At 37.1% G+C, this 15,027-nt stretch overlaps 1 protein-coding gene across 2 annotated transcripts in view; it reads left to right on the top strand.

The window, feature by feature from the left end:
* SYT10 (synaptotagmin 10) overlaps positions 1-13,973 on the top strand; it is a 36,212-nt gene extending 22,239 nt beyond the window's left edge. For both annotated transcript variants that reach the window (XM_014937218.1, XM_014937219.1), the window contains exons 4-7: positions 9,140-9,260; positions 9,617-9,788; positions 11,278-11,407; positions 12,502-13,973. In XM_014937218.1, coding sequence (XP_014792704.1) covers positions 9,140-9,260; positions 9,617-9,788; positions 11,278-11,407; positions 12,502-12,573 — 495 coding nt within the window. In that variant the 3' untranslated portion in view covers positions 12,574-13,973. The remainder of the gene's footprint in view (positions 1-9,139; positions 9,261-9,616; positions 9,789-11,277; positions 11,408-12,501) is intronic.
* The last annotated feature ends 1,054 nt before the right edge of the window (positions 13,974-15,027 follow it).

The raw sequence follows: 15,027 nt of genomic DNA, 5'->3' as shown, positions 1-15,027 counted from the left end.
ATTTTTTTTTTTTTTTTTTGCTTGCAATAGTACTTTGAAACAATTTTATAGAAGTGCAGGATTGGCCCCTCACATGCTCATTTTTATTCTTATGGTTTTCAACTGTTGATATTTATACATCTTTTGTAGTTTGTATTTTGTTTCTTTATTTTTTCATTCATATCATTGTTTATCTGTTATGTAGAAAACCTACAGCTATTGTATAATATGTAGCATGTACCTGTTGTAAGTGCTAAAGCATTTTCATTTCTTAATGTTAAATTATTGAAGTAAATTTGGTGTAAAATTGGTTGTGGAAAAGACGTATCCTAGATATCTGATGATATTAATATCCCCAAATTTTGCTTATTCATGGGCGATTGAATTCTCAATAAATAATCCATCATTTATTTCTGTTGGTTTGATTAATTAAAAAAAAAGAAAACCTCAAGAGGCAGCTTTGGACCACCTGTGAAGGTTGTTCAGTCTATTGGAATACTGTAATTCTTAATACGCTTTAGGAAATTAATCCATAATATCGGAGGCAAACAAATAACATCAAATGGATTGTTTAGTCAACATATCTAGCTTCTGTTCTGGAAAGGCATTTGTGAGTTCTGCATATATTTCTGAGGTTTTGTTACTATCAAAATATACCATATATTTTCAAAAAAGAAAACTCATTTATTGGAATTGCTAACAAGCACTTAAGTGCAAATATTCAGTATTGTAAAATTGTTTAGGCAAAAAAGCCCACCTCTTGTGATCTGACACTTTCTGGATGTAAAAGTTTATTAGCTTCCTATCATACTTTTTTAAATGATTGGTTGCTTTGGAAATGCCTGCCTCTAACATCATTGCCTAAAAACGTTGGCAAGTGATTGTAAGAAACATTTTTTTTCCAAAGGTACTCTGTGAACTCTGTTAGTATAACCAATTATAGGAGGCTATGTAATTGGAAAAAAAAAATAGGGCTCAGAATTTAGATGAAAGCCATTTTCAGCACAGTGGTAGTCTCTTGGGGATGTTAGTCATGGAGCTGTCACATATTTGTAGCCTCTTGAATTATCTCACGTAGACAGATGGAACTTGATTATTATTTATTTTTCCGGCACCAGGCATTTCAGCGCTGGAGTTTTTGGATTTGTACAGTGGGATGTAAAAGAAGGTTTTGTAAGGACACAGACTTCATGTGATGCCCATAATGTGTGATTGCTGTTTCTAGAGCACTCGGAATATAAGTGAATAGCATTGCTGGAAAAGACAGAAGTGCTTAAATATCTTTTTTTTTTAATAAGCGGGACAGTAACATTTGTCTCAGTTCATTTATCTCAAACACTTGCTAGAGTGGGACGTCACATGGGTAATCCTGCTAGCAGTCAGCCTCTGTTATGGAAAGACATTCTTCTGACTTCCTGATCAAACAAGAATAAAGGCCACCTCCACAGTTCACCCAGAGTAGTTGCAGGCATTATCTGTGCTTAGTTATCTCCATAGTTCACTATTTCGTAAGTGGACAAAAGACAGCACACTAGACCTTACTCTGAGTAAGGCAATAGTGGTATACAGCTGACAAAGGTATATCTTATGGTTGTCAAACGTTGAGGCCACACTATAAGCATTGTCCCATTTCTTAGTGTTCAAAGAGCAGCACTATCAGGAAATGTTTTATCACTATTAATGTAGTGGACTGTGCTCTGCAGTGAGCCGTCCTCCTCAGAATGGACTTAGGCTATTAGTGTTTCTGGAAATGTACATAAAAGCTTTAACACAGTGTTAGACAGATGTGAAAGAGTAAAAGCTTGTCAGTATAGAAACATTTATTGTCTCTATAATGGGAACAGCCCCTTTAAAGCCAAGAGCAGCTGGGACTTGTCATTTCTACTCAGCGTCAGTAATATAGAAGATTCAGGTAGTCACCTGCTCCTGAGCAGATGAGAGAATACCCTGGGTCAGTCTTTATAGGAAACGTGTTGAGATTTTCCATTTAGGTTTGGGACTGCTTTAGGTCTGGGTAATAACTAGAAAAGACAATGGAGAAAGGGTGGGTTTCTGTCCAGCTACTGAAAGCAGGGAAGATTTCTATTATTATTGAACGCTTCTTTTCACTTGAAACAGCAAATGATTTGAATATTCTGCTTTGCTAGAGGCAAACTGCTAGCTTCAGTCTACCTTAAAAGTAAGAAATATTAGATGAACAAAGAATATGGTATTTACTCAAGGGAAATTAATATCTTTGTGTCCAGGTGGAACCAGGGTAGCTATGCTAAGGTACACAGCTTGACTGACCTGCTGTGCCCTAAGTGCTTTCTGAGTTTTTCACTGCAAATAGTCTCTTTGCATTGCTGCTTTGGAAGAGCATCTTTATATGGGAAGCCACAGACATTCTGGTTCGCTCATGTGCCAGTAGATGCCACATTTAATTCACAGGAGTACCTCTGTTCTCAGCTGTTCTGAAGCAGGAATGGGCTTCCTTGCTGCCTGGCAAGATGAAACAACCCCCTGCTGCATAAGACTGAGAGTTATGTTCAGAGGGAGTGACAAAAGAAGGACCCAAGAAGCTTCCCAAGGTGCTATGATGAGCATCTAGCCTGCTGGACCCGGTATGCTGTCTCAGGGAGTCCTCTCCAGGCCATCAGGACTGCAATCAGCAGCTGTGCTTACCCAGAGCAATCAGGATGTCAGGCGAAAACAAGCACAAGGCCTCCCCAAGCAGAAGATGCAGTCATTATGGAGCAAGGGGCCCTACTGCTTCCATACTGTCTTCTGCAGGGGCAAGAACAAACACAAACCTCATTGATTTGTTTCCCAGGACACCAGCTCAATCAATAAGTGGTGCTGGGAGGGAGGAAAAGTGTTCGATTTGATATGCAAAGAGTAACAGGCGAGGAAAATAAATATTAGCTGTGGGGACAAGGTTTCCAAAGTAAAATCCCCTTGAGAGGTGGTAGAATTAGCTCTCCAGTTTGAGCTTCCAGTAACTTTAGACAGCGTCTGTGATAGCATAAATACCACCAAAGTCTACATGTGTAGATGAGAAAATAGACTGATAGTTTTCTGTACTGCTCTTTCCTATCATTCTTTTAACTCTTGATCTGAACCTCAAAACCAGAGATGTCTTAATATATTCTTAGCTAACTGACTGAGGGGGCAGACTTCCCGCTTTTTTTTCCATCCAACCCCCAACATTTATAGTTATGTTTTATTTTATCCCTGATTCTTAAAGCTTGATGTTAGTAGTTTTTATTGGAAGCAGCAATGTATGTAATATGTTTCAAAACAGAAGAAGAAAAAGAGAGAGAGAGAAATCTGTCCTTTGGGAGAATTAACTTCCTGCAGTATTCAAGTCTAATTCTGCCAATGCATTTTCCTTTACATTTCCACACTACACAGAAAAGCAATTGTCAGTTCGACTAAAGGAAGCAGCTAAAAAACTAAGAATGTAGATGCCAGAATAACTTCTTTGATATCTAGAAAATTATTATTCATTAGTGCAGATGCTTATTCAAAATATAGCAGGAAAATGAAGGGAAAAAAATTTGCAAATTATTTGTTTAGGAATCAAGTACAATATAAATTCATACCATCCTTAGTATTTTTGCTATGCTACTCTCACAAACAATCTTTAAAACAAAATTTAAATTACAATTAATAGGAAAGTAGGTCTGGATATTAAAATTGAGTTTAAAAATGAAAGTGATTACTTATTCTGGATTATGATAATCTGAATGATAATGAAAGTAACAAAACCGAAGTTTTTGAGCTAATTTCCCTTCTAATGGAGTATTAATCACACAAATACTTGTTACTTTAACCATGCAAATTAGATACACACTAGTAACAAAGGAAGTGTATATATTTTTTTGTTCCAGTAACATTTATATAGCTCATTGTAAGAATCCATAGCAAGTCGCTCTTTTAAGACTTCGTTTGAACTGCAAAACTTGAAAAAGTAGGGGAAAAGAAGATGAAACAAACATCAGTCAAAAGAATGGCCTGGAGTTCATTTGTGATCAAAAAATGACACCAAAATGACACCTTATTTCACATATCAGCTCCCTATAAGCTTTTCATTCCTGCTAGCATAGGAAACCAGTTAAGATCTTGGAGTATAGGAGGGAGACTGTGGAAATTCTTACACTGTCAGTACAGTCAGTTAATAAATTGTACTGTTCAGTTCAGAATTATGGGTGGTGATATGCGAGAAGAAGCTACCCTGAAGACAGAGGATGTCTACCTAACTTCCTCCCTGAATTTGTGGAGGTACCTAGCTAAAAGTTGTCTCTTCTATTGAATTTAATGGAAACAACTGGAAAAATTTATTGCAATAAGAGACAGAAAAGCTTTCTCCAGCAACAGGTATTCTAAAAACTCACTCAGGCTGATGCTCCCCTACCAGGGCTTCAAACTTCTTGCATCCCTCTCCTTTTATCCATGTTTTGAGTAGGGAGAACAGCCTCTGTAGAAATGCTGCTACTTCTGCAGGCATACATGTGAAAATGAGAGCACTGGTGTCCATTGGGTCTGATAAAAAAATAGAATAGGGACCTTTTTTGCATCTGACTGCCAACCCCTGGGCTGATTTTCTAAGAGCCCATAAAGCAGGGAATGAGGACATATCCTTGGTGACCTAATGGAAAAAAATTATTAACACATCCATTCAGGTGTGGTTGCTTGTGTAGGATGAGAATTGCACTATTTGAGGGATCTGTATTCTGAGCTAAAAAACTGCGAGTTCGTCTGAATAGCTGACATACGCATTTGAGACCAGTGTTTGTTTTATTTTGTTCTAGCGTTGCTGTACCAGAAAATGGATTGGATAGCAAGGTAAACTGGGAGCCATAAAAATAACAGAAGCTGGGATAGCACTTACCAGTGTTCCAGTTCCTCAGTTCTGTATGATGGCTTGTGTGCACAAAAGGGAAATAAATTAAGAAGAGATATGCAGTACCAACAAATGTTTCCTTTTGCATTAGTGCAGCTGTGCTCGATGCTGGTTTTTCTGTACCCAACATTGGAAGTTGGCAGGGGGGAATCATTATGAACATCTCTAAAGCTAGCTGTTAATTGAAATCTAAGTTTAATTTAAAAAGACATAGAAAAACTCAAAATAGGCCTTGGAAAGAGATAAAATTTCATGGGAGTTGCTTAAGTAATGTGCATTTATATGATACATGTAAGACAATCTGAAGCATGAAAGGCAACCACTGGGTGCAGGCTTGTGTCTTCTGAGTTGTGTTTTTTTTGAGGTGGACTGTAATGCAGACGTGACTGTTGAGGGCAGTTTGTGCCTTGGCTTCCTCAGATTTGCTTCTACTGAAGGGTTCTTGTCAGATGACTTGTGTGGTCTTAACTATCTAGTGTATTATAAAGTGAGAAAAATATGAATTTTCTAGAGCACTGGGAAGTAATTTAAAGCCTATTTTTAAATCTCAGTGAAAATCAATAATACTTAAGGATCCAGGTCATTTGATATGTTACTCGTGATAATCAATGTGGTAAACAAAGATTACCATGAGAAGTTTAAATGCTAAGCCTTACTTTGTTCATTATCTAGGTCTGAATGTGTGTTTTCAGCTCCATATTCATGAACATTTAGTGCTTAAGTTAACAACAACAACAAAAAAAAAACGGTGGAGGGGAAATGGTGATATCCCAAATGTTTTACCCACTACCCAGTCTCTGATGCTATCATAACCATATATATACATTTGCATAACTAATCTTACTGTTTCAAAAGAAGGTATAAAAATTCTTAAGTCTTTGGATTCACTCTGTGTGATTGATTTCCATTTATTTTAATTATGTATTTTAATGTCTTAATTCTCAGTTGCCCTATGATGTGTAGAGGTCCTAACAAAATAGAGTCAGGTCACTCAAGTATGAAGAAAGATCACCAAAATCAGCAGATACTCATAGTAGAAACTGAGTAAAAGCACTAGGAGTTTGTAGTCTTTGCTAACCAAAAAGACACTGTCTATAAAACCATCAGCAAACATCAGCTGCCACAACTACTACCAAATTAAATTAAAAAAATAAAATAATCAGAGTTGTTTAAATGATTCTAAAACAACTTGTATTTTAACTCAATCCAAGGATCATGAGATCTCCTAGTCCATGGTGGAAATCTGTAACAACCAGTTCTATCTACTGGGAGGAGAGTTAAAAGGTGTCTACAGAACAGTGCAGGGTAAATACTAATTTTATTTCTAGCCCTTTGATCTTACAATGAGTGACTCATAAATGCATTTGATACAGACAACAGTGTTTATTTGAAACAATATCTATGCTACTCTATTGCAGAATTTATCTATTGAAATAGTGCATAGAGCAACATGAGTGTTGTTCTACAACAAGAAAATCAGACATTTCAGGGCAGCACCATTTTTTCCAGGTATAGGTCATAGGTTTCAGAAAATGCCTGCATGAACAGTGGAGCGGTAGAGAGTCTTTTTGAAATCCTAAAACCATCCCTTACCATTTCAAACTGAGGAGTCAGTACACCTGTTACAGAGCTCTGATAACTTCAGTACATCTGCCCTTTGGACAGTCTGCTGTGTGGAGCAAAAAGATTCCCCTCATTTATTGTCCAAGCATTTCTTTTTGCATTAAGGCATCTTGATTATTCATTGCATGGTCAAAAACATTGAGTTTGATTGCAGGGCATTTTCCAAGATCTTTTCTGATATAACTTCAGTACACAGATTTCAGAAAGGAAAGAAAAAGAACTGAGCATAAACCTCAAATGGTTGCCATTTTCTTAAGCACCGATGCTTTTCTCTGCTCTTCAAAAACATACAGTAGAGTAATCACCATATGGAGCTTTCAAATATTTTGAGACATGTTTCTTTTAAAGTATTTAAGTCACGGTAATAGTCCTATCTGTATTCTTGTTTATCATTTGAGCTCACCCAAACCTTTAAGTGTCTATTCAATTTCTCTTCAAAAAGAAATAATAGAATACTCAAGTTCACACTCTCGTCTTGCAAAAATGATTTTTTCTCTATTCACCTACACAAGTCATCTCTCTGAAGAAGAAAGAATTAGTCTTTTTATCAGCTGCCCCTTGTGCTTAATTATCCAACCCATCTTCATCACCTCTCTCAAAATAGACCTTAAACTTTAAAGTACTGATGTAGGGGAAATTATATTTCCTTTTCAAACCAAAGAGTGAGATCTCTTTGACATATGGATAAGAGGAACAAAAGTCAGACTCTGAATTCAGAAAGTAATGCTTAGGAACAGAAGCTGTGTTTAAAACAGATTTCAGGTATGATAAAAGCTGTAAAATATAACCGAGAGCATTCGCCACTGTAACAAATGAGTGAAAAGAATTACACTTCATTTGTTCAAGTTTTATTTATATATTCTGAAATAGAAAAATGATTTTGTTAATGTAGTTCGTGGTACAATAGTCTGCATGCTGTGTGGCAAAGTAAGGGGTCGGACTAAGGAGATGTCAAATCGCTGTGTTTATCCTATGTGGACTGAATGAGCTAAATAATTTTAAAATTCTGAGAAATCTGAAATTCTAAAAAGGATGAAATTTGCCCACAGTACATATTTACATGCTTATCAAGCTATTAATTCTCAGAACAGATCCCAGCAAAATCACTGAATGTGTAAATTTATCCACTTTCACAAAAGTCAATAACTAACAGTGCAACAGATAATTTAAAGCTATTCTAAAACTGCATTCTTCAATTTTAAAGTCTGCAATGCAGAGGAAAAAAAAAACAAACTAAAAAAAACCCCTGAAGCATGTGATTAAGTCCATCTTTACCCAAGAAAGATCTGAAGTACCTATTTCAATTTAGACAGACTATTAACCCTGAGGAAGTCAATAAAACTGTTCATACAAGCAGCTGAAAAATATGAACAAGAAGCCCCAGTCTGTCTCATAACTATAAGCAATGTATTTGCCATCTACACAGTAATCATTACTTTAGTATGTATCATTTAAAAATATATCATGCTTCCCTTCTGATGCTCAAACAGCTGTACCATAAATCAAGCAGTTCTCAAACAAATTTATACTCTCAGGGTAGCTCTAGGTTTGACAGAGAAAACATTGAAGATAAGATATTAAAAATAAGCTTTTCAGTAGTAGTAAAAAAAAAGTCATTTGAGATCATATAAGCATGCTTGAGAGTGGCTGCCTTACAGAAGTTACTTCCTTACATGCCCCTTACAAACTTATATTTAAAAATCCTGAATTTTTCTTAATATGCAGTTTTCTTTGGGCTTTTTTTGGTGTGTATTTAAAATCATCGAAGAACAGAAATGATGTAGAACATAGCTAACATTTCAACAACTGAACCTTTGCAAATATCAGGATAATTACGTAACTGTGAGAAAAGAAAAAATAAGAACTGCTGGAACCTCTATTCTTAGATTACATTTCTCAAGTGTAGTCGCATCTGAACTGTATAGCAACATCATATTGCATGAATTCACAGTACATTTTCTTGACACAGAAACTCTTTGTGAGGAATACTAAGATCCATATGACCCTTATCCATCTTTATGAGTATATTTTGCTCCAAAAAGTTACTGTTGAGCCAGGAAAGTTGTAGGTGCTGCTACCTTATTTTCTTTTCTTCTGGAACAGAACAATCCCTCAAAGCCCAATAAAAGCAATAAAGCTAGCAACTTTCACAAGCAAAGTCGTCTTTTCAAAGCACAAAGAAATTTTTCATACTCATACATGTGTGCAGAAATCAGTCTCCTACATAAATTCCAGCAGCTAAAAGGCATGTAAATATGTGTGATCAAAATATTCCACCAGCTTGCTTTCTCTTGGGGATGATGGGGTCCAAGTCTTTTCAGGAACAGAACTTGATATTCTACATTCAGCACCTTTTAATCTGAGTGATTTCCACACAAACATATCAGGAATCCCAAAAGTTTTGGCTCTGCTTTTTTTTTTTAATTTCTCATTTTAGTAACTCTAGATCCTGTCACTAAAATACTACCCTGTTGGTACTTTTTCTGTACTTAGTAGAAATAATTTCTTAAAATTGTTTGTGACCTCTTCAAAAGCACCTGAGGCTGCAAAAGAAGTCTCTCATGTTCAAAAAGAAATTCTAAATTTTTGCATGGTCTGAACTGAACTGATGACTGTATGGTCAGATTTCTAATCATTACTTTTCTTTTTCAGGAAAGCATAGATTTGGGTGAGATCATGTTTTCCCTTTGCTATTTACCTACTGCTGGGAGAATGACATTAACAGTCATCAAATGTAGGAATCTCAAAGCAATGGATATAACCGGCGCATCAGGTGAATCTACTTTTTTAAATAAAAAGGCAGAGTCTGTTCAGGAAAGGGACAAATAGGAACTCCTTGTTTTTTGTTTAACATGGTTGTGAAATGGAAGTGGCCAGAGAATGGGCATAAGCCCTGTTCAGATCTACTGTCTATCTTTGGTCTGGCAGTCAGTATGTCTGTTCAGAATGCCTGTACCTTTCCTTTGCATTGACAGCATCTTGAAAGCAGCATATTTGCCAGCATCCCTAAAGTCCTTGTAATTTTTTTGTCCTATCAATATGACATTGCAACAAAAAACTATTGCTCTTATGCTACGCATTTGCATGACTTTGAGTCCAAATGCACACAACTGATTTTCTGTTACTCAGATCCATATGTCAAAGTGTCACTGATGTGTGAGGGTCGAAGACTGAAAAAGCGGAAAACTACCACGAAGAAGAACACACTCAATCCCGTTTATAATGAGGCCATCATCTTTGATATCCCTCCAGAGAACGTGGACCAGGTCAGCCTCTCCATTGCAGTGATGGATTACGACCGGTAAGCACCGTTTGCTTTCTGACCATTAATCTTCAGTGAGAAGTTATCTGATCATTGCAAGCAACTGCTTTCTACCTCCTTGAACTTTCAAGTAGGTTCAGTGTCACAAAAGATAAAGCCTTTGGGTCTTTTCCAGGAGATGTTTAAAGCTTCCACACCTTTTAGAGCTCAGTTCATTTTATCTGCATCATAAATAACTGTGATTAGGAAGAAACGTGACTCAGTCTTCTCATGGGCCACTAGCATTGGCATATATTTCTGTCCCCATCTGGCGGCTGGACTATGTAAATTTTTGTAAATCAGGTATGTCTCACAGTTTAAAGAAGGCCCTCACACCTCTAATTTCTATTTAAATGACAGGTATTTGAAATCAATGAAAATGTGGATGACTAAAAAAGAATTAGATGCTAATTACTTCCTTGAATTAAGTCATAATTAATTCCTTGGTTGAGTCAATAAAGAAGCTTTCTAACCTTTGGGTTCCACCCTCACTGATAACACATCTGAGCCTGAATTATCTATGTCCTCACGAAGAACTGACAGGAAGAGACTCCTGCTTAGAGTGGCTCAAGGACTGCATTTAAACTAGACAGTGACTGACAGAATCATGACCAAGCCAAGTCTGCTTCATTCAAGTGCTGTTAGTAATGAGCTCTTGAGGTTGCAGAGCAAATAAACAGTGAAAGTCCAAGTTAATAACACGAACATTCAGATTGCTTTTCCTTGCCATCAGATTTCTGATCACCTTCCAACTTCTGTCAGGAAGACTCTCTCAGTCAGATGTAAAGGGGTGCTGCTGTGCTGGTAGAGGGAGAAGAGCACAGCAACTTGTACACTTTCAGTCCTTTTCAGCTGCTCCATTCAAAGCATTTGCTAAGAGGGAGTTAGGAAACATTATTCTAAGGTACATACAGGCAAGGGACAGAAAATGACTTCCTGGAGTCCCTCAACAAATCTGTGGCACTGCAAGGAGTATGAAGTATTAAAGGTATAGCCTGTTCTGGCTATGCCTCTTGCCTTTCACATTTTTGACTGAAGTTCCAATGACCAGAACAGTTAAAACTAGGAATTACGGTATGAAATGATGTCTGAAGGATCCACAGCAGGAGATGTATTCCCCACCATTTTCCTTCACCTTCCTCTTCCACAAAATTTAAGCATGCTTTCCTTCTAGATCATTTGGTATATTAAGGTCTTTTTCTGTCCTTGTGTCTTTTGGGTTGTAACCTTTTAATGACAACAGTTAAGTCTTCATTGCTATTTTTATAGCTCCTAGAAGCACTCTTGTAGTGGCTGGAGGTTTTTGATGCTACCATTACAGAACTTAATATTACTATATTACCACTAAAACTAATAACTGTAATATATAATATGAAAACTTTGGGCATGCATTCTGTGCTCCACTAAACCAGTAAACAGAATTCTACATTAGATGTTATTAAAACTATTTTTATTAAAAAAAGAAATTCTGCCTCTCTGCAATTCTCAGAGTAGGGCACAATGAGGTCATCGGGGTATGTCGGACAGGAATTGATGCTGAAGGGCTTGGAAGAGATCACTGGAATGAAATGCTGGCTTACCCACGTAAACCAATAACTCACTGGCATCCGCTAGTAGAGGTAAGAAGTAGTAAAAATTTCTTCTCTGTGTTTTGAATGTTTTTTTCTCTCTCACACTTATTTGTTTCTGAGAATCATGAAAATCAGTGCAGCATCTATGAAGAAGCTATAAGATCCTTAGCACAATGTAAATCTTATTGCATGGCTTTATTGATTACCATTTCAAAAATTTCCGTGATGCACTGATGGCATTGTAAGAATAAATTAAGATATTGAAAGTTTCCAGAGATTATGATAAGAAGCTTTACATCCACTTAAAAGAGATCATTTGCAAGTATTTCAAAAGCAATCATCTCCTATTCAAAAATCTTTAGCATGAACAGTTGTGTTGCTAAAATATTAATCTGGAACTGGCCTGCTAATTAGGCTAAACTGAGGCAACACACCAGCAGCTAGCTTCAGATTTACTCAAACAGACACTTATTAGAAGCTTGTTCAAATGCATTAGTGATTATACCTACAAGGTCCTGGTCTTGGACTCCCTTTTCAACCTGCTGTGGCCACATCTTACCGTCTTTCTGTATACAAAATGCTCTCAGCTTCGGAAAGATTCATGTTGAAGCCTCAAGAAGCAGCAGATCTGTTTGGGGACACAGAGGACACACTGCTTAGCCCTTCCCAAAAGCAATCTCTGCAGAAAAATTAGTTGCTGTCTGAGGCTTCACGGGCCATTTGGTTGCCCCACTGTGTAGCACATGGCTGCACAACATGCCCAGCGACAGGCGGCAAAAGCCCAACAGCAAGGCTTCAGTAAAACACCTGAAGAAGAGTGTGAGGGCGAGGAAGCTGAGCCAATGCAGCAGAGAAACCTCTTTTTAGAGGTTTGTGGCTCTCTCTGGATTATGTAAACTTGGAGACAGAGATACCACCACTGACTGGTGAAATAAACCCACTTCTGTGAAACAAGTCAGAGGCATTTTTAGGACATCACTTTAGGAATTTTCTTTCCATTATTAGTTCTACTGAAGACTTTGATCCAGAAAGGTTCTAGATGTGAATTGGGTTCTGTTTTGAAGGATTCTCTTGTCCTCTCAAATGAGTGTGATGCACAACCAGATATGATAACATTTGTAAAACTAAACCTTTTCTTGCAGTTACCTGGCCGAGCAACCAGTTTTGATAGCCAGGGATCTTGTTCATCACCGAAACCACCTCTTACGCCCTAGGGAACAAGAGTGGATTCATCATGTTCAGTGTCCAAAGCTCCGTTGTAGCTCACATCTACATAAATAGAAGGTTTGGCTTCCGCAGATGAACTGTATCCATATTTTTTTATTAAAATACATTTTTCCTATTCTAAGTCTTATAATACAGTTTATAATAATTTCTTAATGTATGAATGAAGTTGACTTGAGCCAAATATAACCCTTCCTCATACAAATTCATTCACCTGTTGTCTCACTGGCATATATCCAGTGTCATATCCAAGCAATGTTTTGATATGACCTATATCCTTGCATAGACAAAGAAATCAGAAAAAAAAATCCCTTAAGCATTTCAAAACCACTGCAGCTTGTAACGCCTGATTCTTTTGAGGGAGAGCAAACAGTCATATATAGCTCATGTAGTAAATTTCTTCTGAATTGCACTAAATTCTGTATGACTTCTTAAGATAACACTTAAAATGGAATGTTGCATGAAAAAAAAACCAACTCTTGTCATATTTTGACTGCTTGGAAAATTGATTCATTCCTTGGGCAGGGAAGAAGGGCTGATCAAAAGCCCACTGAAGCCAATGAGAAGGACCCTACTGGCTTCACTGGGTTTTAGTTCAGCCTTTAAGGAACGGGTCTCACAACTGGATCTATGCAGTTACAATCTTCCAGCAATCAAGGTGTCAGCTGTCCCTACAGGAACTTGTTAGCCTGTCCAGCAAAACCACCAGGCACGTGCGCCCGGGCAGGTGGCTGTACTCAGCGGTTGCTTTGCTTCAGCTACCCACTGACTGATGAAGAGCTGGCTCCGATGTTTCTGCATGGCACTGAACGGCACATGTACGGGTATTGTGGAAAAATAATGTGTCTGTGATGAGTTGTGTGGAAATTGATGCAGCTCCGCAAAGATGTAGGTGTCTCCTGATGAGGTGCATCCCGCCCCTTCGAAGCAGCCCATTTGCTGCTGGCATCATGCAGTCCTTACTTGGTCTTTACGCAGGTCAAACTGTAGATGAGAGAATGCTCCGAGGCAAAGGAATTGATTTAATGTATTTTATCTGTTCAAAAAATTGACCAAAAACTGCAGTTACACACAATATTTTTCTGATTCTTGATTTAATGCGACAATATTACATTTCTTTGAAGTTATTTTGACTAAGTGCATAGCTCATGTGGAATAGTTTCTGGTGCCTGGCTGGATGTCTCTAGAATTATATGCTAAATATGAATTTGAAATACATTTTGTGTCAATTTATGGAGAAAAAAATTGAAATTTAACAAATTTATAAACTTGTAAACTCATTTATTATAATACACAGTGACAGCAAATGCAAAAAAGTATTGTCTGAAGAGAGCTGCTTTAAAAACTGGAAGAAAACTAGACATTATTTTGTGGATTTAGCTCTTTTTAGCACTGCCGTTTATCTCAATTGGGTATTTTTTTTGGGGGGGGGGGTTGTTTTTTTTTTTCTTTCTGCAAAGAGCATGGCAAAGACTGCATGATTGGGACTGAGATTTTGAAAGCTGAACTGCATATAGAAAAAAATTGAGGTGATGGCTCTTTTTGTACCTTTGTAAAGTATAAAGAAAACTGAGAAGCCAGTATTTTCCAGAAGAGCACTTTTACAGAAGAAAGTGTCATACATGATAAAAATGTCAGTGGAAGACTGCTTTATGATGATGGAAGATTTTTTTAGAATTAATCTAGTTATGAAGGGAAAAGACTGTTTGGATAGACTTTTGAAGAACCATTTTGGCTTGGTTAATTTGGCCTGGCTGACACTGAATATGTTTATGAAGATCCAATTTCTCTATTTCACTAACTAATCTCTAAGACACTCAAATATGCATTGAAGTGTCTTAAATGCTCCTGGAAAGCAAGAAAGGCTGGTCTTGACATTAGAAGTGTTTCTAAGGCAAAATTGGAGGCAGGTTGAGTTTTAGACCAGCCCTTCTGTGCCTACAGACACAATAAGCAAGCAAACAAATAAATAAAACTTTCAGACATTCTTTACAAATCAAAAAAAAAAAAAAAAAAAAGGCTCTAGCCCAAGTTTTTGAATGTCCGTTCCAGGTTGCTATTCATGGCCTCTAGACAGAAACAGTTTTACCCAGAGAGGGTTGGTAATGCTGAAAGCTGATCCTCCCTCCTCAAGATTGTATTTTCATCACATAAATACAGATCAGCCTTGCAGAATTTCATTCCTCCATTTGCTCTGGGTGAGTAATTTTTTTAATCGGAGAAGAAGTTCTCCTCTGTGAGGTTTTCTTTCCTCCCATCATTGTTATCATCATGAGATTCTGTGGCCTAGATCATTTACATCCTGATTTTGCAAGGTTGATATAGAAACAGATATATATATATATATATATATGTATGTGGAGATTGAAAAACTATTTTGTGTATACATTTATCTTAATATAAATTATATCAGCAGTGGCCTTTGTGGCCTAGAAAATACTTTT

The sequence above is a fragment of the Calidris pugnax genome, unplaced genomic scaffold (genome assembly GCF_001431845.1).
Source record: "Calidris pugnax isolate Ruff unplaced genomic scaffold, ASM143184v1 scaffold1, whole genome shotgun sequence".
NCBI classification, from domain to species: Eukaryota; Metazoa; Chordata; class Aves; order Charadriiformes; family Scolopacidae; genus Calidris; species Calidris pugnax.
The sequence above is the reverse complement of the archived record's forward strand: the minus strand, read 5'-3'. Positions and strand labels throughout refer to the sequence as shown.